At 40.4% G+C, this 24,457-nt stretch overlaps 1 protein-coding gene across 2 annotated transcripts; it reads left to right on the top strand.

Annotated features, from left to right (window-relative positions):
* LOC138757486 (beta-klotho-like) lies at positions 1-23,645 on the top strand. 2 transcript variants are annotated; one of them, XR_011353627.1, is made up of 6 exons: positions 1-916; positions 8,027-8,531; positions 10,606-10,874; positions 11,905-13,084; positions 15,196-16,542; positions 17,937-23,645. XR_011353627.1 is itself a non-coding variant. In XM_069924907.1 (5 exons), exons 1-5 carry the CDS (start codon positions 164-166, stop codon positions 15,513-15,515), a joined length of 3,027 nt encoding a protein of 1,008 aa, XP_069781008.1. In that variant the 5' UTR covers positions 1-163; the 3' UTR covers positions 15,516-16,694. The 2 variants fall into 2 exon arrangements, 1 of the variants encoding a protein (XP_069781008.1); XM_069924907.1 differs by lacking the exon at positions 17,937-23,645 and having other exon boundaries at positions 15,196-16,694.
* Positions 23,646-24,457: the final 812 nt, after the last annotated feature.

Below are 24,457 nucleotides of genomic sequence, written 5' to 3'. Positions count from 1 at the left end.
ATAAGCTGGAAGTCCAGGGGAAGCTAATAATTGACAGAGATCAGCTATAACCATGAAGTTAAACGAATACTTAGCTCATTCGTAGAACCAGGGCACCGGGGTTCAGTGATTTTATTTTTACAATAATAAACTAATTCGGGGTTGATTTGGGATCTGCGAACACATGATGAGCGAGTGTGGGTTTCGGGGATTCTTCATTACCCTACTCTTGCTTGATATTGGAAGAAACACCGCTGTTCGAGGCGAACCAGGAGCAGGAAAAATTGTTTGGGAGAAATGGAGCCATGATTACACGAAGAACGCCGAGCGTTTTCTATACGACACCTTCCCTAAGGACTTTATTTGGGGCGTGGGAAGCTCTGCGTTTCAAATTGAAGGAGGCTGGAAGAAGGATGGGAAAGGACCTTCCGTCTGGGATCACTTCACCCACAGTGAATCCTCCCGATTCAACAACAAAACCGCAGATATCTCCAGCAGCAGCTACACCTTCATTGACAAGGACTTGGCGGCCCTTGAATTTCTGGGTGTTCATGCTTACCTTTTCTCTATCTCGTGGCCCCGGTTACTTCCAAACGGAAAGGTGGAAAGGGTCAACAGCAAGGGCCTCCGGTACTACAATACACTCATTGACTCCCTGATACAGAGACAGATTGTTCCCATTGTCACCCTCTACCATTGGGACTTGCCTTTCGCACTGCAAGAACAATACGGAGGCTGGACGAGCGAGTCCATGGTTGACATATTTAATGAATACGCTCAATTCTGCTTTCGGACATTTGGGGATCGTGTTAAGTACTGGATCACAATCCACAATCCTTTCCTTGTTGCCTGGCACGGATACAAAACAGGAAACTATCCCCCAGGACAGAGAGATAATCTTGTAGCTATGTATACCGTGGGGCACAACATGATTAAGGTAATACTTCAATGTAAATCATTTGCAGCAAATTGCCAATCTCAAATTAACATTGCAGAAATAATTGTTTTTGAATACTTTATTTTTTAAGCCACATTACATTCAAATATAATAATTTATGTACAAAAAAAACCCAATGTGGTATATAGATAATTATCAAAGAGAAGCGAGTCTTCTTCTCCAGCCTGCTCTGAAAATAAAGGAACATCCCATCTCAAAGCATGATTTTTTAGGGACGAAAAAGTGTTACTAATTGTGGGAAACGACAGGCATTCCCCCATTGCACATTGAGAGAGAATTTTACGTGACTGGTGGGCTGCAGGCACGAAAAGCTGCAGCGGAATCTGGATGGCGAGAGCGATCAGCGGGCTGAGTGGTCAACGTTCGAGGCAAAGCCCTCCCTCCATTCGTCTTGATGAAAGGTTCTGGCCCGAAACGTTGACCATTCTCTTTCTCCCACCAATGCTTCTCGATCCGCTGAGCTGATTGTTGTCACGAGTAGCATTTGCGGTGTTCACTTTGATGTCTTATTCATCCCAATCTATCGCTGCTTTTCATTGACTTTGAGGCCGTCCTGAAGCAGGGTTTCACCTCGAAACATTTCCCTGCCTGGCCGGCTACAGCAGATTGAATTCTTTCATTATTTTGGTTTTACCTTAAATGTAAGAATGACAGGTTGAAAGTCGTAGGGGATTAACTGGTTTCGCTCCGGTGTGAAAGTTAGGGAGTGGGTGGAATTTGTAAAGGGTGTCCACAGGACAGCTCTTTGAACCAGAAGGGAGATCGTCCAACGAGAGAAGAGTCAGGCAATGAACTGCTGGAGGAACTCAGCGAGTCAGGCAGGATCCATGAGGAAAAATGGGCAGTCGACATTTCGGATCGGGACCATTGATTGGCCTTTCCTACCCACCGATGCTGCTTGAGCCGCTGAGTGGCTCCAGCATCATATCCTTTGGACAAGATTCTAACATCTGCAGTGTTTGTACTTCATTAGAGAAGAGACAACCCCGGCTCTAATCTTAGAGAGTGTAGTTGGGCAAGAGGTTGCAGTGTCAGTGGGAGAGCATTTTGGGGAAAGTGACCCTAACACTGTAGGGTGTGGAAAAGGATAAGGATGATCTGAATTCAGGGAAGAGTGACTTTTATATCATTGGACAGGACCTGGCAAAAGTAGACTGGGAGTAATGACACATAGTGGGTCTCCATTGGACAAGTAAGGGTCACTCAAAGGTGAAAGGACGCCTTTTAGAGCCAATGCATTACTTTAAGAGTCAAAGATGTGGAATTCAAGTCCAAGGAAACCTAGAAGTTAAGGGATATTGAAGGCTGGATGAATGAAGCAATTGGTAGGTGTGGAGAAATGAATACTTAAAAAAAAACAATTTAGGATGGCAAAGAGGTATCACTTATGGGCAAGATTTAAATAATCCACAGCAGGCTATAATTATATTGTGGGTAAGAGGGCAAGAAGAGCAGCCAGGCTAATTAGGAATCAAAATGGGGATCAGTGCATGGAGCCAAAGAATACAGGTGTAGTTTAAATAAATACATCTGTATTCAGTAAGGTGAAGGAAATTATCGCTGGAAAATTCACAGAGAAGTGTTAGTGAAATTCTAGATTGTGTTATTAAAATGGAGAAAGTATTTGATGATTTAGTGGGCTTGAAGGAGGAATAATCCCAGAGCTAGATAAAATATATTCCAAGCTTCTTAGGAGCCAAGTGAGGTTACTGGGGCCTTGAGGGAGAGAGAATTTTAACTTGTTGCTGGCCACAGCTGGGTACCAGATTAATAAGTAATGGAAAATGTAATACATGTAGTCAAAAAAGACACCAGAAATAATCCAGATCAGTGGCTCTTAACCTTTGTTTCATCCTTTACTTATCATGGACCACTTATATCCTCAGAGTCCACTTAAGTAGTGACCTATCCTGGACACACAACATCTCCTCATAACCAGTATAAATAAATTGCTGATGACATGAAAATTATTAAATAGAGGAATAATTTAGGCCATAAGATGACATTGAACAGTTGTTAAGAAAGTCAGATATAATTTAGCCCCAATAAGTGTAAAAGTATGGAGGACTAATAAAGATAGGATACTTGCAGTGAATAGTGGGGCCCTTGGGAGAATTAAGGGATGAAGGAGCCTTAGTGTAGAAAATCAGTTTTTCCCTGATGGTGAAAATAGAATTGTTATTGCTCTGAAGTATATAAATGTATGAGAATCTGGTTCCAATGGTTTGGATGTCTAAAACCAAAGGACATGGGCTAAGATGAGTGGGAGGAGACATAAAGAGGATCTGAGGGGTAGGTTTTTCACACAAATAATGGTTGGGGTCTGGAATGAGCTACCAGAGCAAGAAGTGGAGGAAGGGTCAGTAACAACATTTAAGATACATCTTGACAATACTTGAATAAGCAGGGCACAGAAAGATATGGAATTAATGCTGTCAGGTAGGATTAGTATAAATAAGATTGATGGTCGCCATTGATGTGATGGGCCAGCGGACCTGTTTCTGTGCTGTACAACCTCCATGATGTGGGAGAACCTGTATTTATGGGGTTGTGGAAGCCCGCCACCGCGGAGATCGAGACGGCACATCACGTGGCATGCGCGGTTAAAAACAGCAGCATAACACACTGTTACATGTCCCTTAACTGGCGCAATTGAAAGCTGGTGCAGTACAAGACCAGCAGCCCTAAAATGGCACTGGTCAAACTGCCCAGGTAAGAGATCAATAACAGGCTGGGGAAGAAGGGTATTCACATTCAAGAATGTTCCCGCCCACTATTGTTATTAATGCTGCTGATGTCAGCCAATCAAACAAATGGCGGGAACTCCAACTGTAGAAATGGAGCCTTTCCAGCCTCAATAAATCTCAGAGCTTAACCTCCCACACTGCGAGTGTATGTGTTTCTTATTAGCAGTCAGCTAAAGTGTATCTGTTAAATTTTGTAAGGTACCAATGAAGGTGTTGGTTAGCAAGGTTAGAGCAGATGGAATTGGAGGTATTGCACTGATATATACTGAGAATTGGCAATCACATAGAAAGCAAAAAGTGTAAATGAATATTCCTTGTTCAGGTTGGCATAACGCTAAATTGACGAGCACCAGAAAGATGGGTCCTTGGATCTAAACTATTCAGAGAACATATCCATGGTTTGGCCAAGGACACAATATCTCATATTTTAAAGTTTACTGATTGTACAAAACTAGGCAGATTTATGAATCAAGGGAAGAATGGGGAGGAATCGGAGGTAAATGTCCAGGAAAATTGTCAGGACATTCACGATGACCTTCCAATGTTCATGGATTACTGCCTTGTTCCAAAAAGGGGTCAAGGATAAGCCACCCAGATCATGGACAGGATTAATAGACACCTGGACAAAGTGGATTAATTAAGTCACAGGGAAAATTCAATTTAAATAACATGATAAGATCTTTTTGATGAGGCAACAGATAACATTGATACATAGCTAATCTCCTTGATTAGTGCACATGGACTTCCAGAATGATTTTTATAAGATACAGCATAACAACTGTAACCAAAGTGGAAGTTTTCGGCATTGTCAGAACACTGAAAGTATGGCTACATGATTGGCTAAGAAGCAAAAAAACCAGAGCAGATCAGAGGGAGGAATCATTTAATATTTCCCATGGATGAGTTCTCAGGCCACTGCTATTTTGATTGATACTAATGACCTTGGGAATTTCTAATTTTCTGAGTCACACCACTTGTCAATATTATAAACTGGAAGAGAATTGTAGCAAGATAGATGGACGTTAATGCAGAGAAATGCAAAGTTATGCATTTTAGTGGGAAGAACGTAGAGAAAGAAAAATAAAATACATAAAGGATGCTGTTCTAAAAGGAAGTGGAGGAGCATGTCATTGAAAGTGGTCAGGTTAGGAAGCATCCAGTTCAATTCTGATCATCTTCTGGATCATCTTCTGATCATAATGAGGATGTGAAGTCATTGGAGATGATCTAGCAAAGTCATGGAAATGTTTACTTCTGGGACAAGGACTACACTGATCAGGATAGATGAAAGAGAAGGGATGGTTTTCTTCAGAGAAGTGAAGATTGAGGGAGATTTGATCGATATAAAATAATGAGGGTTCTGGAAAAAGTAGATAGAGGGAAATCATTCCCTTTCATGGAAGGGTAGGGATGAGAGAGAAAAGGGTTAAGAGCATCCTAAGAAAAAACGTTTTTATAATGCGTGATTAGAATTTAGAATTCCCTGTCTACAGATGTGCTAGAGGTAGGTTCCGAAGTGGCCTTCAAGAGAAATGGGGAAAAAATTGCTACAGAGAACAGATTGGGCAGGTGAACCTGTTTGATAGGGAGCCTGCAGAAACACAATGAGCATCAAGAGAAATTGAACAATGTTTCATGTTTGGAAGAAGTCTGTTAGAGGAGCCATCGATTTTTTTTAAATATCCTGCAACTGCAGAGGGTTGTGCCCAAGATGTCAACACCTTTGCTGGGCAGCATATCATGAGGGGTTGTGGCCTCTGGTGGAGCAGCAGACCAGTACAGGCCTGTTGAGAAGGAGAAGCTGGAAGACAACCCTACCAGGAAGATGGCTGTGGCAGCGAAGCAGCGAGAGGCTCAGGGGATGCACAGACTGCTGGCTGCTGGAGACTGGCTCATGGGAACTAGGCATCAGAATGGGGATTTGAGAAGGTGCTGAGGGCGAGGGTTCTAGAAGGATCTCGGGTTTCCTCATCATATCAGAGGTTTCAGGTCTGGATCTCGAATTTCCAATGGGATTGAATAGGTATTTGTGAGGCTCCAGAGGCTATGGGAGTGCTGGAGGTGAATCCACAGACACGGTGTTTCTGAAAGAACTATCTTTTCCTTCTCTTTCAATTATTATTGGGGGCACCAGGCAGTGCTCATAGCGACTCTTTGTTTGCCTTCATGGCAGACAAAAGTTGAAGTATATTGTGTTAATTATATTTTTTGCATTATTACATGACAATAAAAGGGACCTTTGTACCTTTGAAGGGATCTCGCTGAAGCATACAAAATTCTGACCAAGTTCAACAGGTGGATGCAGGATTCCTTTGAATGAGGAGTTTAGAAACATGAGAGACGATCTTAGAAGAGCAGCAATTTAGAACTGAGATAAAGATTTTTTTTTAAATTCTCTCAGAGGCTGATGAATCTTGTGAATTCTCTGTGCCAGAATGAATGAAATCACAGTCACCCATTTCATTCAAAAGAAATATTCATTTATTTCTGGATGTTTAGCAAATTAATGGATGAAATGGTGTAGGGTGGGAAGATTGGCTATTACCCTGATGGACGATGGACCAGCTTGAAGGGCCAAATGGCTTACTGCTGCTCAGAATTGTCATGGAAGGAGATTAGTTACTGTCACATAAAGAACAATTTCATACCCTGGGCATCATCCCACATCCCTATCCCCTTCCCACCTCAATATTGTACGTCCAACAGTGTTGCCACTGCACATGTATTCAGTTACAGCCTGGAGCCCAATGCACATTTCCTACCCACTTCTAGTCATTTTTTTCAATTTTTTTAAAGAAAGGGACAGCAGATGGCAGGAGGTCTGTGAGGAAAGGGTCTGCAGACAAAAGGTCAAGGGATTGAAGGAGGGAAAACTAATGAGGATAGGTGAAAGAGGGGAAGAAATTAGGGCTTTTGTTCCTGGCAATGTGGGCTTCTTTTCTTCCCTTTTAGTGGTTTACCAGCAGAGAGTTGTTGGAGCTACACCTCCCTGAGCTATAGTTTGTTTTTCTTCAGCCCAGATTCAGTTGAGTCCCAACAATATTAGCACTTGCTAGAGGAAGTGGATCCACTCGTACTGTGGAAGGTAGTCCCTTTCAGCACATTCCAAAGAAGCACTTTCCCAGCAATGAAGTACTGTACCTCTGAGTTGTCTGGCTTTGGGAAGCACCACAGCCATGACGACTTGGTGGAGTGGTTCAACCAATTTTTCCTTTCCATTTGTTACATTATGGTGATTACCATTTTGTTGTGGAAACAGAATTTAAATATCACAGATTTACTAACTTTTATACCCATTTCCCATCAAGGAATTTTTAATCAGTGGTGGCTAGTCACTACATGTGGCAGCTAGATCCCACATGTGCACCCTTTTTACGTGATACATAGTTCACCAAAATCCTGCAAAGAAATCCCATCTTTTTGGATCTAAAGCCCTTGAAGAAACATGATTGCAACATAATGGGGGAAAAAAACAAGCAATCAGTTTATATCCAGTATCTCCCATCCCTGTCTTTTTCTTTATAGCAGAGAAATAGGGCTTAACAGAGAAACCATATATATTCTTCTCAACATGAGGTTAATCAATCAGGAAATGAGAGAAAGTATAAATTATGCAAAGAGAATCTGTTTAAAGATTATAATAGGCAAACTTTTTAATTTGGTAGGTAAATGATAATTGCTTGCTCCTGGAGTTCACACTTGCGAAGAAACATTTTGGGAGCTTGTCGCCAACCTTCAGCTAAGAAGCTAGTTAAACAATCCATTTAAAAAATCCAATTTTCTGCATAGGAAGATACAAACTATTTGTCCAAATATCAATTTAGCCCTTGTGTAGAATCTAGGGACAGAGTGATATGGGAACCACAGTGCCCTGCCTGTTGTTTATTTTATATTCATCTTTTTTTTTCTCAGTTCCCTCTCATTCTCTTCATGTTTGATCACTATCTCTAGGAGTCAGAGAATCTATAGTCCACCTTAAGATGCAAATGTCAAAAAATAGGAAAGGGTAATGAAGGGAAAGAAAAGAATTCAAGAAGTTAACACCCCTAGGATTTCCAAACATCAGCTCCGAGCAATGCTCATTGAAGTTTATTTAAAAGTAGGACCTATATATATGTACTATATGAACACTTGAATAGAATGATCCTGGAATTCAGTAAGCCAGTAAAGAGAGTGTTCACAGGGAATGGTGGGCATAATACCTGGAATGCCATTCAGACAACCCTCCATATTCTTGCGGGGAAGACATGTACATCGTACTATGTATTTTTTTTAAATAATACATTTAGTTGAAGTTTTGCATTTATTAACAGTTTACTGTCCTGTTGGCAACTTCTTCCAGGCACATGCAAAGGTCTGGCACACTTATGAGGAGCAATTTCGCAAGTCACAAAATGGTTTTGTGTCTATAGTGTTGGGCTCCCATTGGATTAAACCAAAGAGCAAGAACTACAACTATAAACATTTCCAGAGGTCCATGGACACAATGCTTGGGTGGTTTGCCAAACCAATCTTTGTAGATGGTGACTACCCTAAGAGCATGAAAACACTAATCAATCCTTCTTTGCCTGTGTTCACTGAAAAAGAAAAGAACTTCATCAATGGAACTGCAGATTTCTTTGCATTCTCTTTTGGGCCAAATAACTTTCGATTATCGGGAGACACTCTCACACTTAGAAATCATATATCACTCCACCTTGGTCAAGTCTTAAACTGGATAAAGATGGAATACAACAATCCTCAGATTTTCATTGCAGAGAATGGGTGGTTTTCAACCAACAGTGTTAAGACAGAAGATACGATTGCTATTTACCTGATGAAAAAATTCATAAATGAGCTATTAAAAGGTAAGGGCATTCAAATTGTTAATTTTTCCATAAATGATACTTAACAGACTACTTATATACTGTAGAAACCCAAAAAAGGGCTCAGGCCCAAAACATCATACTGCTTTCCATAGATGCTGCATGACCTGCTGTTCCTTTAGCACTTCTGTATACTCAATAGGCCACCATATTATTATTATTTCTATTTTGATTAACAATTGAGACAAGATTATATCTTAACATTTAAAAAAATCATTATTTTGTTGTGTAAACAGGTTTGAAATTTCACTGATTTACTAACTTTTACCCCCATGCATTCTCAAGGATGGCCAGAATTGGAGATGCGTATTGCAAATGATTTCCGGCATTTGAGTTCAAAGCTTCTTCAGATTGATGGAAATCTCTTGACTCTTCATAATTTTTATGCCCTGTGAAATAAATGTGGATTAACTCAACCAGATTCTAATTTACAGTTGTATCTTATTTAGCAAAAGCATGGAATTGTCACAGGCAGCTGCTGTGGAAAATACAGTGAATGGAGATTAGCAAGGAGTAGACTTAAAATCTGGATTTGCAGTAGATTGTGAGCCAATGACCACAGCTCCCAACCCTGCTGGATTATTGAGGTGATTACTGAATAGGAGTGAGCAAATGTGGCACCATGTGGCCCCAGGACTCAAGAAATCATCAGTGAAGTGATGCTTGCCTATATTTATTTTACTGAATGGAAGGGAAGGCATGAGGGGCCAAATACTGCTTCTCTTTCTTATGTTTTTCCTTGCACCTTTGGGTAGGCAGGCAGAATGACAGTCGGGCAGATCTGAAGAGTTTCCAGATGGACCTACTAGCATCTTTTAGATTCATCTGGAGTCTGGTTGGGAGGTAACCTGTTGCAGAAATGTATATCATAGGGATGCCTCCCCTGGCCCCTAAACCTCCAATCATGGACAATGTTTAGGGAAGAAGGATGTTTGGTCAACTCCAGATCCATCAGGAATTCTTATCTAGATGGTAATTCAGTTCCTCTGGTTCCCAAAGGCTACTTTGGATTTCCAGAAAGATATTGGAATGTACCCAGCCTGACAGAAACTCTGTCAAATATTCTCCTCCTCAATGAAAGCTAATTTCCTTTTTTTTCTTCTATTGCCATTCAGCTACCTCCCCTTTCATAGTCATCAGCTTACTTTCTTCCTTCTTTGCTTCATTTAATTTTCAGTTTTTCCTTTTCTGCTACCCCTACCCTTATACTCGTTCTTTATTCCCAACTCTCTCACTTACCACGCACAATCCCTTTCATCCATCCCCCAGTTTTTTTACACCGACTCCACATTCTAATCTCACATTCTAATCACCCTTTCCCCATCCCTTCATTATTGACTACATCTTCTCTCACTGCCTGCTCCTTTTTTTATGACCATCAATTTATCCCTCATTATCATTTCTCATTGTTATCCACTCTCTCGTTATCACCTATCACCCAATTTTCTCTCTCACTCACATCCCTCTTCTTTATCACTGGCTCCCCATTCACTTTCTCCAGTCTCATTCTCACCACCATTCTCAAGACCATCTAACCCACGTTTTCACTAGGTACTCGCTCCCTTTCTAGTCCTCTCATCAGCATCGACTCAGTTCTTTTCCACTGTTACTTACGTGCCACCCTCTCGTTCAACCACTCACTCCAACAGAGGAGGATTCCCTGTTGCACCTGCTCAAGTGAACATCGCTTTGCATTGTCAGAAAAAAAGGAAGTTTCTATCAAGTAAATGACTTGTAGGTTTTCTTTGGTGGTTTCACTTGTGGGCCAGAGTCACTGAAATGCAACCTGCAAATGAACAGTTGACCGACGCACCTGGTGACATGTCACTTAGACAGACTCCGACACTCCCAGCAAAGAATCAAAGATTTATTTGAGCAAGGAGAAACACTGAATAAAATGCAGATAGAAAATTAAAAAGTGTGCCTTTGTGCCACATGCAGATCGTTAGAATCACCACTTGGTTAAATGAAACTATCCATTGTAATAAACATGATTTGTAAATAATCCATATTTATCTCCCTTTGATTGACTTTGTTTTTTTTAAATTCCGGTTAGCTATCCGCTTTGACGGAGTCAACGTGTTTGGATACACCTCCTGGTCGCTACTAGATGGCTTTGAATGGCAGTTTGGCTACACCATTGCAAGGGGATTGTTCTATGTGGATTTCAGCAGCAAAAACAAATCCAGGATTGCAAAATCTTCCGCTCGGTTCTACAAACAGATTATAGAACAAAATGGGTTCCCGCAGTCTGCGGAGAACCGCCACGTGAACGGAGAGTTTCCGTGTGACTTCACCTGGGGAATTGCAGGGAACGTACTGCCGGTACGAACACTTTTTGTTTCGAAGACAAACAAAAACACCCTGCCACTGGAACTCAGTGGGGCTGAGCACCATCAGTGAGAGAGCAGAGTTTCCAGCTGGAGCCCCTCCTCGACACACGGAAACAGGCCCTTCGGCCCAATTTGTTCAGGCTATGCCAACCAAACTAGTCCCATTGAACAGGAAACTGCAGATGAAGTGCCAACCGTTCTTTATCTCCCACTGATGCTGTTTGACCTGCTGAGCTCTCCAGTAGATTGGGTTCTTTTTGCTCTATGTTGTAGAATTAGAGAAGGGTCAGGTGGGTGGCATCAAAACTTTCCTGCTGGAGTTTGAAGTCTTGAAGTCTTGTTGCTCGTTGATTGGAACTAGGACTTTTCTCTTCAGACCGATGAGAGGTGCCTTAATGGAGGCTTATAAAATTATAAGAGGCCCTGTGAACAGCTAGTGCCCTTTACTCAGGGCGGCAATGGCCGATGCCAAAGGTCATCCGTTTAAGGTGAGTGGAGGAAAGTTGAGGGGAAATGCCAGAGGAAGTTTTTTTTAAAGAGTTGTGGATGTCTGGACTGTCGGGGATGGTGGTGGAGGCTGCTACAACCCCTCTTAAAGAGACACGTGGATGTAAGAAAAATAGAGGGTTTATCCCCTGAGGGACAAGAGGGCATAAGTTAAGGGATAGGAGAAATATTAAAGGATGCTTTTACACTCAGAGAGTGGTGGCAGAATGGAATGATCTTCCAAAAGAGATAGTTGCAGCAGGGTCCCCTCTATCATTTAAGAGAAGGTTGGATGTGTACATGGATGTGAGGGGGTTGGAGGGTTATGGGCGGAGAGCGGGAGGGAGGACCTCGTGGAGTTGTTTGGACTCGAAGGGCTGACATGGCCTGTTTCCGCACTGTAAACGGTTACATGGGCTGTGAGGAGAAGGGTTAGATGTCGGCTCGGCACAACATCATGGGCCGAAGGGCCTGTACTGTGTTATTCTGTGGCTTTATTTTTTTTTGTAAGCTTCCTTCTATTTGATTTGTTTCAGGTAAACACCGCAATCTTTTCCCCTGAGTTTGTCGATCACAGCCTTTATATTTGGAACTGCAGTGGAGATCAGAAACTGTACAAAGTCACAGGAGTGACCATGTGGCCCCGTCCAGTTCAATGCACCGATTTCAGCAACTTCAAACCACACATGGCGTCGGTGATCAAGATGAACGTGAGTCATTACAGTTTCGCCTTCAAGTGGTCCCAGATACTGCCCCGCGGTGATCTGTCCAACGTAAACAGAAGCATCCTGACTTACTACCGCTGCCTCATCAGTGAACTGTTCAAGCGGAAGATTGCTTGCACCATCATTTTGTATCATCCGACGTCCCGCGATGCGGACGTGCCCGAACCGCTGTTGAATAAGGGAGGGTGGCTGAACAAGCAGACGGCGGTGTCCTTCAAAGATTATGCGGAACTGTGCTTTCGAGAATTCGGCGACTTGGTAAAAATGTGGCTCACAATGAATGAACCGAATATGAACGTTCAGGGAATTGACGAGACCTACAGGGCAGCGCACCACATGATCCTCGCTCATGCCCTGGCCTGGCATGTGTATAACAGTGAGTACCGGGGAAGGCACCGCGGCCTCGTGTCTCTGACACTGCGAGCAGATTGGGCGGAACCAGCAAATCCTTTCCTCCAATCCCACTGGCAAGCGGCCGAGAGACTGCTCCAATTCCACATCGCCTGGTTTGCAGACCCCATTTTTAAAACTGGCGATTATCCACACACTATGAGAAATTACATTCTCTTAAAAAATAGAGACCATCTCACGGAATCATTTTTGCCCCATTTCACCGAGGAAGAAAAAGTGTTGATTCGCGGGAGTGCAGACTTTTTCGCGATAAGTCATTTTACCACCAGGCTCGTCTTGCACAAACCGAAATCGGGCACCAAGTATGAATTGGATCACGACGGGAGCTTACTGAGAGATGTCACGTTGCTGACAATCCCATCTCCCTCCCACTCTTTCTTCCCTTTTCCTCCCCGCCGTCAAAACCATTCCGAGATGGCAGTCACACCGTCGGGAATACGCAAGGTTTTGCAATGGATCCAATCCCACTACGGAAATGTGGCCATTTACATCATGGCAAACGGAGTTTGGGACAGTTCCGCCATCAGTGATGAACTTCGAATATATTATCATAAAAATTATCTTAATGAAGTGTTGAAAGGTGAGTCTTAACACATGGAGAGAGCGTTCTGAAGGAAGGCTGATGACATCGACTCTAGTAGCTGGGAATATCACCTGAAATTTAATAAAGTTTGAATCGTGAAAAGAAGAATAAATGAAGTGGGTCACTAGTTTTCTCGATGGTTTGGCGAGCAAGGCATTTCCTGGAGGGTTCAAAATGGGAGTCGACCAGACACAAGTGGAGCTGATGCCTCATAGTTCCAGCTACTTGGGTTCATCCGGTGTTATCAGTGTGGAGTTGGAACATTCTCTCTATGAACCACGGTGTTATTCCCCCCACATCTGTCACTCTGGTTTAATTTTAATTTTAGTTACAGCACGGTAGAAGCAGATTCCAGCCAGTAAAGGACTCCTGCAAATTCACAAGCGAAGTGTTGTTTCACTTGGGAAGGACTGTTTGGCTTGTGACTGGCGGCGAGGAAGGAGGTGTGGGCGCAAGTGCAAGTGCCGCATTTCCTGAGGCCAAGGGGGCTATTAGTGGGAAGGGATGGATGGAAGAGGGAACTGTCTCTGCAGAAAACGGAGAGGGGAAGATGTGTCTAGTGGTGGGATCACATTGAGGATGGCGGAAATTGTAGAGGATCTGCTGGATCTTGAGGCTGGACAAAGGGAATCCTGTCGTTGTTACATCTCAGGGCAGAGGGACCAGGGCAGATGAGCGGAAATTGAGAGGTAAGGACTGAGTTGATGGCAGTAGAGAGAAAGTCATTTTTTTTTTGAAGGAAGACATGTTCAGGAATAGAACACCTCATCCTGGGAGCAAATGTGACGGATAAGGAGGAATTGAAAGAAAGTAATTTAATCCTTACAGGTCGTGGTGGTATAATCGCTGCGGTACCTGTGAGAGTTGGTGGGTGTGAAGAAAATGTCTGTCCAGCATTTGCTTCCCGAGATGGAGAAAAGAGATCGAGAAAGGAGAGAGTGTCGCTAGAGATGGACCAAGTAAATTTGAGGTCAGGGCGAAAGATAGCAGCAAAGTGGATAAAATTGACAAGTTCATTATGGATGAACAGAGTGGGGGAAGAGTTGAGGAGCCCTTGCTCCACAGCCAACTAAAAAGCAAGCATAGCTGGGACCATGCGGGTACCCATGGTCACTTGGAGAAAGTGGGATGTGTCATGGGAAAAGTTATTGAGGGTGAGAACAAGTTCTGTCAGGCTGAGGAAGGTGGTGGTGGAGGGGACTGGTTAGGACTTATGTTGAGAAATAAACTAATGCCTTTCGAAACCTTCGGTATGGAAGATGGAGGTGTATGGAAACTGGGCATCCATGATGAAAATTAGGCAGTGGAGTTCAGGGAACTGGAAGTTGTTGAACTAATGGAGGGCATGAAGTATTGCAGATGAAGGGAGGGGTTGGACCATGTAATTGTATCATTAATGCCATTGGGTTACTTAATGAAAGGCGTGGACACGGTGGGCCTGTTTCCGAGCTCATTCTGTGGTTCGATCATGAGGACTGAGTCGACTGATTATTGCGGTGATTACCTTATGCCAGTCCACCCAAAGGGAGCCAGAGTTTCCATATTAACTGACAATTTCTGCTGGAAGGATAGTGGGAAGATCGAACACTTGGGTGGGGTGGGGGTAGTGCGTTGCTGGGAGAGTTCCTTCAAAACCTTGACTGTCACCAGGCGACTCCACTGTAAATATCATGACCAAAAAAAATCCAATCTTCCCCAATCTACACGCACCTGTGCAACCCAGGTAGAACACGTCGGTCTTCCCTTGTTAGGGTCGGTTTTTAATATCTCGGAAACCACTCCATCTGTCATGAATGTCCCAGGGTCATACCCAAGCTCGATTTGCATCGAACGGTGCTTACCCATGAGCTGTAGGGATAGTAGGAACTGCACTTTTAGAAGCCTATTCTTTGACCTTATTTATTTATGCATGAACTTGGGATGCTGAGTGATGGTTGTGGGGTGGTGAACAATTCAAACCTTTGTCACTGTTCCAAGTCCTGTTGGGGCTGGTTAACAACTGGCATCGCACCGTTCTTTCGATCAGTCAATAAACTGAATAGTAACATCGTTTTGAAATATGAAGATTTGTTTTAAGTTCGAAAATAAATATTCATTTCTGTCCACAGCACATCTACTAGACCAGGTCAATGTCAAAGGATACTTTGCCTTGAAATTGAAAGAGAAACGTGCTAAAAAGCTGTCATCGAGATTCCTCAATGATTCTGAGCCAAAGACTTCATTAGAATTTTACAACAAACTCATCAGTACCAATGGTTTCCCCTTGGGAGAAGCCGGGAAACATTGCGCCACCGGGAAAGACTCCCCGACACAATGTCCCATCTGTATTCTTATAAGAGAGAAAAAAGTATTTATATTTTTAGGATTCTGCCTCCTACTTATTATTGTGCTGTTTGCTGCGATTAGCATCATACGCAGAAGAAAATAAAATAGTAGAGTCTCAACTTCAACTTCAGGAAAACATCCCAAAGCAAGTCGGTTTTCCAGTTCATCGGATTCTATGCACAACGTGTACGTTTAGCTGGTTCGAAACCACTTTTCTTCATTCAATTTCTAACGCAAGATGGGGTTGGGGGGGTGGGGGAGGAGGAACGCCAGGGAATGATCCCATCGTGACCGTTGCAAAAAGAAATGCAACAGGCAGAAGAGGAAGGATAAATGGTGCAGCCCAGTTTTGTAATGCTTCGGATTTCTGACTGGGAGGCAAATTTGGTTTGCTGGCCTGATGCAATTTCTGGAGTAGCATGCACATTTATTTGATGTTTTGACCAAGTATTTTATTAAAATAGGCATTGAAATATAATTTCCTAGAAAATTATTTAGTAAGGGTGGGGGTCCTAACGCAACCAATCTTAAACATAATCTATTCTGGGCTCTTGTGAGAACGAACAGACCTTAAAAAGCCTTAACTGAGGTGATGTTTACGCAATAGCCAAGACCATTCCAGCACAGATGAGCAAAAGCTAATTGCAAATGCAACAATTCGTTACTTTCGTTGTATCCATCATTAAAGTCGCCTTGGTTTTATTCAGAGATCTTAAGATCCACAAATTTGTAGCGCCCAGAAAGACTGCAGCATCACCAAATGCACGTTTTAAATGTCCTAAACGAGGCAAAACGATGTAAAATCCCCAATTTGTATAACGATTTTTGTTTTACATTTACGCGAGACGGAAGGAATTTGAATCACACAGAACATTACAGCACAGAAGTGAATTATATTAAACAGCGTTAAATCGTTCAACATATCAGCGCATCTGTGGACAAGCAGGACATTTTGTTTACTCAGTCACGCAATTGAAAACTGCATGTATTTTTTTCCCCCTGCAAACTGAGATTCTGCACTCGCGGCTGGTTCTCATTTATGATCACTCACCCCCGCGAAGAGAACTGTTTTACTGGCCGTGGAGTGTCGTCAGTAAAGAACAATTTCCTAACCTCTTCGTCGTTGTATTGTAAGTGAAAGGGAAGTTGAATGCGTTTGCATATATTCGTTGGTCGGATGTGTGTTCCGTTCCGTACATCTTCACAAGTCTTTGCTGTATCTAGAAACTTGCAGAGACTGATGTATTTCTTCATACAATAAAATAAGTTATTTTAATTAAAATATGTGTAACGAAAGACCAAAAAAAAAACCCACAAATATTGTTGGAGAGATTCCTATCAGGCAATGAATGCAAACAGTTAACATCTCTGATGAGATATCGATAGATCCCTGGTTTACTCTTTCATGCTAAGTGACATCTGCACAGCACTGTTCCATGTATCTGCAGAAGCAGATTTACTTTTACCTCTCCTTCTCACCATTCACTCAGGTTAAGCAGCCATTCACTGGTACAATAAAATCAGCAGGTATAGCACCCCGTTTCATCAGGTCGCAGTATTCCTTTAGTCTTTTTCCCACCCTCTGTAACTTCATTTTAATTTCCTTTTCCTAATTCTTGCGCTTCCAGTGAATAGACTGCCATATCTCCTCTGCAGTCGAGAAACAAAACGCAGATCGGTGGAATGGTTTTGTGGAGCATTGGCATTCATTTCACATGGGTGATCAAAGCTTCCAGGTTCATAAGAGCGAACTTATCCCAAAGGTTCTGCATTTCTGTAGCCTCCTATGCCGTTGTAACTGAGGCCTTTTAAAGCTGAGTAACTTACATTGGTGTCTATTGAAGACTCTATATTCGACTCGACTTCAGGTCACACAATTTTCCTGTCTTTAAAAAGTCAATTCTAACGCAGGGCACCAATCCATAGTATCCGCCATTCTCCTTTCAATGCTGAGTATTTCCTTCATTCAAAGCGTAACTGTTAGCGAAACCATATCACAGCGATTGTGGCTGGATTCCAATCCGGCGCTGTCTGTAAGTTCACGATCTCCCTGGTTAGGGACCGTAGGCTAATTGGACGGCCCGTACCGGCCTGCTACCGATGTACATATCTGTTTGTGGTACAAGCTCATTAACCAGATAACTAGAAATAAAAGAAACAATGCTGGAAACAATCGGGTTAATTAACATCTGTTGAAAGAGAAACAGAATGAAGTTTCAGAAGACACTTGTTCAGCTGTCCAGTTGTGATAAAAGACCAGGCACCATCTTTGAAAGGAGGAACAGATCAAATGGTTGAAGACCAATTATGGCCTTTGACCTGAAACGTTTTTTTGCCCCTATCACAAATGCTTATGTACTTGCTGTTTTTTGTTTTAGTTACAAAGTAAATTTGCAAAATTGAGATACAAATGCTTATCTTAAAACAACTGACAATTTGTGGAGATACCAAAAGACTTGGTGTAATAATAGGTTGTCATTTTTCATTGTAATGCTATTTTTCCCATTATATCTTTTCTCTCTAGTAATGACAAATGATCAAGTAAAGAAACTAACGTTGGATGGGTCTGCATTTCAGTGGAGCAATTGGAATTATAATGGCATGAAATAGGAACTGCCGCCCAAAGTGGAGAGGACAGCAGAGTAACAATGGAGTTTCTGTGAGAAATGAAGATAGTGCAGGATACAGATCAAAAAAGGAGCAATGGAAAAATGTCACAACTGTGGATGACAAGGGAATTCAAAGCCAACTCAAAAGCAAAGGAAGCAAAAAAGCACTGGGAAGATAGGGAAGTTTTTGAAACTTAAGGCAATAAAAAAAATCATAAGGAGAGAAAAGATGAAGTACAAAAGTAAACTAGCAAATAATATCAGAGGGTACAAAAAGCTTCTTCAGGTATGTAAAGAAGGGGAGGAGACACGTGTTGGAGTAGTGGCCGGTAGGAGAACTCCAGCCCTCTCCAGAAAAGTTAAAAAAAGATAGAGAAAAAAACCAAGGCACAAACATAAAAACCAAAACAAAGTGAAAGTAAAAGTGTGGAGAAAATGGCAGCGAAGAAAGAAAAACCAAAAACAACGGGAAGAAAAAAAGGAAAGACGTCGGAAGAAGAAGGTGAAGGCCTTACTGGTATGAGGAGGCCCGCGGTGGAGAGAGAAGCCCGCTCCGAGGTCAGTCGAAGCCCCGAACTCGGGACTACAAAAATGGCTCACGGAGCCAAACAAAAGTGCGCAAGACAAAAATAACACTGACGGGAGGGGGGACCAGCTGAGGAGTAGATCTCCACAGCTGAAACAGGCAACTACAACACAACAGCAAGAGGAAAACATAGAAAATAACGAGAACAAGAAGGGAGAGAATAAAAATAAGAAATCAAAGAAACCACAGATGACCAAACCAGAGGAAGAAGACCAACACCAAGACACTTCTAATAAAAATAAGAAGACCAAAAATATCCAACAAAATAAAACAAACAACCCAACAAGAAAACCAGAAGAGACAGAGGTAAAGGACACAAATCCTGGAGTGGACTCAGAAGAAGAGGAGGAAGAACACAGAGAAATGGAAGATGTAGGGAAGGGCAAGTACATGGATATATTTTTTTTTAAAGAATATATGGAAACAGTAAAAGAATGGCAGTCTCAAGAATTCAGTGAAATAAAAAGAATAAAAAGTACAGAAGTAAAAGTGAATAGATTAGAGATGATCTTGACAGATATAGGAAAAAGAGTAGACAAGGTGGAAGAACGAGAAACAGCCATAGAAATGGAAGTAGATGACTTAACAAAGAAATTAAAAGAATCTGATTAAAAAGTTAAAGAGTCACAGGAGCTGTTAGCTCAGAAGATAGATATAATGGAAAATTATAATAGAAGAAACAATATAAAGATAGTGGGTCTTAAGGAAGATGAAGGCGGCAAAAATATGAAAGAATTTATAAAAGAATGGATCCCCAGGGTCCTAGGAAGACCAGAATTACAGGAAGAAATGGAAATAGAAAGTGCACACAGAACATTAGCCCCTAAACCACAACAAAAACCAAGATCCATTCTAGTAAAATTCCTAAGATATACAACAAGAGAAAATATATTGGAGAAGGCAATGAAAAAAATAAGAGAAGACAAAAAAAACCACTGGAATACAAGGGTCAAAAAATTTTTTTCTATTCAGATATAAGTTTTGAACCCCTGAAGAAGAGGAAGGAGTTCAATGCAGCAAAAACAACCCTATGGAAAAAAGGTTATAAATTTATGTTAAAAAACCCAGCGGTACTTAAAATAGTTATTTTGGGGCAGCAAAACAAACTATTCTCGGATCCGGAAGAAGCATAAAAATTTGCAAAACTACAAAACAGAGAGATGAAGAGATGTAACAAGAACAAAAATGACAACAAACTATATGTATATGTGTATGTAGGTATATATGTGTATATATAAAAAAGAGTATAGATAAGAACTAAGAAGGGGCTGGGTGGGGAAGAATTACAGTCACTGCGAAATCAGTTGACACTTGCGAGCGGATTCGCAAATCCAAATGGAGAGGGGAGATGTGGTTGCCCGACAAGAGACAAAGGGCAACTCAGAAAGGGGAGGGACTATTGGGGTTAAAAGAATTTTAGATATGAGAATAGTGGAAATATTTTATGTTTTAGAAATGTTGTCTTATAATGTGTTCAAAAAAAGAAAGCAGAAATGGATAAGGGAAGGTGGTGATGAGGAAACGGAAAGGAAAGATAAACAAAGTATGAAATGACTCTGTTGAACTATATGACTTTAAATATTAATGGAATACATAACCAAATCAAAAGGAAGAAACTGTTAAATTTACTGAAAAAAGAAAACATTGATATAGCATTCGTACAAGGAAACACATCTAACTGAAGTGGAACACAAGAAATTAAAGAGAGATTGGATAGGACATGTAACAGCAGCATCATATAATTCAAAAGCCAGAGGAGTAGCTATATTAATCAATAAAAATGTACCAATCAAAATAGAAGAGGAAATAATAGATCCAACAGGGAGATATGTAATGATAAAATGTCAGATATATTTGGAGTTTTGGAATTTACTCAATGTATATTCACCTAATGAAGATCAAAAATTTATGCAAGATATCTTTTTGAAGAAAGCAGATATGCAAGGGAACATACTAATAGGAGGGGATTTTAACCTTAATTTGGACTCAAACATGGATAAAACTGGAAAAAAAAACTAATAGAAATAAAGTAACCAAATTTATAATTAAATCGATGCAAGAAATGCAACTTTTGGATATATGGATATACACCCAAAGGAAAAGGAATATTCATACTATTCAGGTAGACATAAAACATACTCAAGGATAGACCTATTCCTGTTATCAGCCCACATTCAAGGGAGAGTTAGGAAAACGGAATATAAAGCTAGACTATTATCGGACCACTCACCCCTGTTATTGGCAATAGAGCTAGAGTGTATAGATGGAGATTAAACTCCATGGTACTTAAAAGACAGGATTTTAGAGAATTCATTGAACGACAAATTAAAATGTACTTTGAAATAAATACGGAATCAGTGAAAGATAAGGACGCAATGAAAACGTTCATCAGAGGGCAAATAGTAACTAAGATGAAGAAGGACTACAATCGGAAAATAGAACAGTTGGAAAGGGAAATAACAAATATAGAAAAAGAATTAGCAATAAAGGAAGATACAACTAAAAGAAGAGAATTGGCAGAAAAAAAATAAAATATGAAACACTACAAACATACAAGGTGGAGAAGAACATAATGAAGACAAAATAGAAATATTATGAGCTAGGAGAAAAAACGCACAAAATTCTAGCGTGGCAGCTTAAGACAGAACAAACTAAAAGAATGGTATTGGCATTAAGGAAAAAGGACAAACAAATTACATATAATCCAACGGAGATCAATGAAAACTTCAGGGAATTCTACAAGCAATTATATCAAACTGAAAACGAAGGGAAAGAAGACAAAATAGATGAATTTATAACTAAAATTGAACTACTGAAGTTACAAACAGAGGAGCAAAATAAATTAATAAAACCATTTGAAATAGAAGAATTACAGGAGATATTAAAAAAACTACCGAACAATAAAACACCAGGAGAGGATGGATTCCCAATAGAATTCTATAAAACATTTAAAGACTTATTAATTCCTCCCCTCCTGGAAGTAATCAACCAGATTGATAAAACACAAAGCATACCAGATTCATGCAAAACAGCAATAATTACAGTAATACCAAAGACAGGGAAAGATCCACTTGCACCAGCGTCACATAGACCAATATCTTTACTTAACACAGATTAAAAGATAATAGCTAAACTATTAGCAAACAGATTGGTCGACTGTGTACCAAAAATAGTAAATCCAGACCAAACTGGATTTATTAAAAAAAGACGAACAACAGACAATATCTGTAAATTTATTAACTTAATTCATGCAGTAGAAGGAAATAAAACTCCAACAGTAGCAGTTGCTTTAGATGCAGAGAAGGCCTTTGACAGAGTAGAATGGAATTATTTATTCAAAGTACTACAAAAATTCAGCCTACCAGAGAAATATATTAATTGGATTAAAGCATTATATAAGGGACCACTGGCGAAAGTGACAGTAAATGGATATATATCAAAACAATTTAACTTAAGCAGATCAACAAGGCAGGGATGCCCACTATCGCCCTTATTGTTCGTGTTAGCCATAGAACCACTAGCAGAACTGATAAGAACAGAAAATAAAATAAAAGGGATAAAAATAAAAGACAAGGAATATAAACTGTATTAAAATGAATATTTTCCCAAGGATACAATACCTATTTCAGTCATTACCAATATACCTAACAGAGAAATTCTTCAAGGAGTTAAAGAAAATAATAAAGAAATTCTTATGGAAAGGGGGGAAACTGAGGATAGCACTAGATAATTTAACAGAATGGTACAAACAAGGAGGCTTACAACTACCAAACTTTAAGAATTATTATAGAACCGCACAATTAAGATACCTATCAGATTTTTATCAAACAAGGGAAAAAAAATAGGGGAGAAGATACCTGAACATATACTATATAAATGGGATGAAAAATTGGTGCAACATAGGAATTCACCGGTATTGCATCATCTGCTCAACATTTGGAAGATTCATGTAGAAAGGAATAAAACAAATTACCAACTACCAAAACTAATATTGACGCAAAATCAGCTAATCCCTTTCACAATAGATAACCTTTCCTTTAGAGAATGGGAGAGAAAAGGGATCAAAAGAATAGAAAATTGTTTTTCGGGAAATAAATTATTATCCTTTGAACAAATGAAGGATAAATATAACTCACGATACAACGTTTGCATACTACCAACTGAAAACCTACTTGAAGGACAAATTGGGAAACAGTCTGAGGTTACCAGAAGGAAGCAATTTTGAATATGTGATTACAGACACAATGATCATTAAAAAGTTTGTAACAAACATGTACATCAAACTGCAAGGAGAACGAGGAAACAAACGGTAAACCTAAACAAAAATGGGAACAAGATCTAAACATAAAGATAAAGAATGAAACATGGGAGAAGCTATGCTCCGGAACTATGAGAAATACAATAAACACGAGGTTACGCATGATACAATATAACTGGACACACAGGCTATACATCACACCTCAAAAGTTAAATAAATGGGACCCAACAGTATTAGACAGATGTTTTCACTGTAAAAAGGAAACAGGAACAACAATTCATGCAATTTGGACATGTGAGAAAGTGGAAAAATTTTGGGAAGATCTAAACCAGATATTAAATAAAATCACACAAAGCAATATACCAAAAAACCCAGAGATCTTCCTCCTAAGTAATATAAGAAACAAAGAATTTGGACTCGATTTGGATGGAGCACAAAAAAGATTTGTTATGATAGCCCTAGCTGTAGCAAAAAAATGTATTATGTCAACCTGGAAATTAGAAGACAACTTGAGAATACAACAATGGTATATAGAAATGAATAAATGTATTCCATTAGAAAAAATAACATATAATTTAAGAAATAACATTACAATATTCGAACAAATATGGGAGCCATACATGAAACACAATAGAGAAATCCTACCGTGGACTTCCACCACCTAAAATGACAGAAGATAACAAAAAGAACTGACTCAGTAAAATTTCTTGTTTATTTTTATTAAGTGGCATTGTTTAACGGATTTAATGTATCTTATAGATTGAACTTTAAATAAATGGGGAAGGGAATGAGGGAGGGAGGGAAGGGAGGGGGGAAAAGGGGGAGAAAACGACACTACATATTTAAGAAGAAAAATGTCTGAACGTATCTTGATCAATATGGTTTATAGTGTGAAAAATTTTAAAAATTATAAAAAAAAGGTATGTAAAGAATAAACATGAGGTGATAGTAGATAAAGGACCACAAGAACATGAAGCTGGAGAAATACCAATGGGTCCAAGGGTAACAGGGATATGAGTGCAGTTACTATTGCAAGGGAGAACATGCTCAGAAAGCTGAATGGTCTAAGTGCAGGTAAGTCTCCCAGACCAGGTGGATTGCACCCTCAGGTTCTAATAGTAGTAGATTGTGTTGGCATTGGCAATGGCAATGATCTTTCAGGAATCAATGGATTCTGGCATAGTCCCAGAGGACTGGAAAAATACCAATGTCAACCCACTATTCAAGAAGGGAGGAAGCCAGCAGTAATTACAGGCCAGTTTGACAAATTATGTTATATTTTATATTGTGTATTGATGTTTTAAAGGGCCATGTGGCTTTCTCGGTGTGTGAGAGTGAAAATTCAGTTCTACAGTTCAGCAGCTGAGACTGGAACATGACAAGCTGGCAAGCTTGTGGAAAAACCTCATTTTGAAGATAAGTTGTGAGTTCTTAGTTCAGCCTGGTCAAAGCCCTTGAGGTCCATACAAGAGGAGATGGCTGGCTGTATGTTTCACTTGAAAAAAATGGAAACAAAAATGAACTCTGTGGTGACCTGAAAAAGAGGTCATTATCTGAAAAACCCTGATGGGCAAGTTTCTTCGGCAAGACAC

The sequence above is a fragment of the Narcine bancroftii genome, chromosome 3 (assembly GCF_036971445.1).
Source record: "Narcine bancroftii isolate sNarBan1 chromosome 3, sNarBan1.hap1, whole genome shotgun sequence".
In the NCBI taxonomy this organism is placed as follows: domain Eukaryota; kingdom Metazoa; phylum Chordata; class Chondrichthyes; order Torpediniformes; family Narcinidae; genus Narcine; species Narcine bancroftii.
This window is presented reverse-complemented; position numbering and strand designations above follow the sequence as displayed.

What these genes read in the sequence shown, in the direction of transcription:
- LOC138757486 (XM_069924907.1), top strand. Translation starts at nt 164, where the DNA reads ATGATGAGCGAGTGTGGGTTTCGGGGATTCTTCATTACCCTACTCTTG. An exon ending in CATAAATGAGCTATTAAAAG is followed by an intron (nt 8,532 to 10,605) that starts GTAAGGGCATTC and finishes AATTCCGGTTAG; the next exon opens with CTATCCGCTTTGACGGAGTC. An exon ending in TTGCAGGGAACGTACTGCCG is followed by an intron (nt 10,875 to 11,904) that starts GTACGAACACTT and finishes GATTTGTTTCAG; the next exon opens with GTAAACACCGCAATCTTTTC.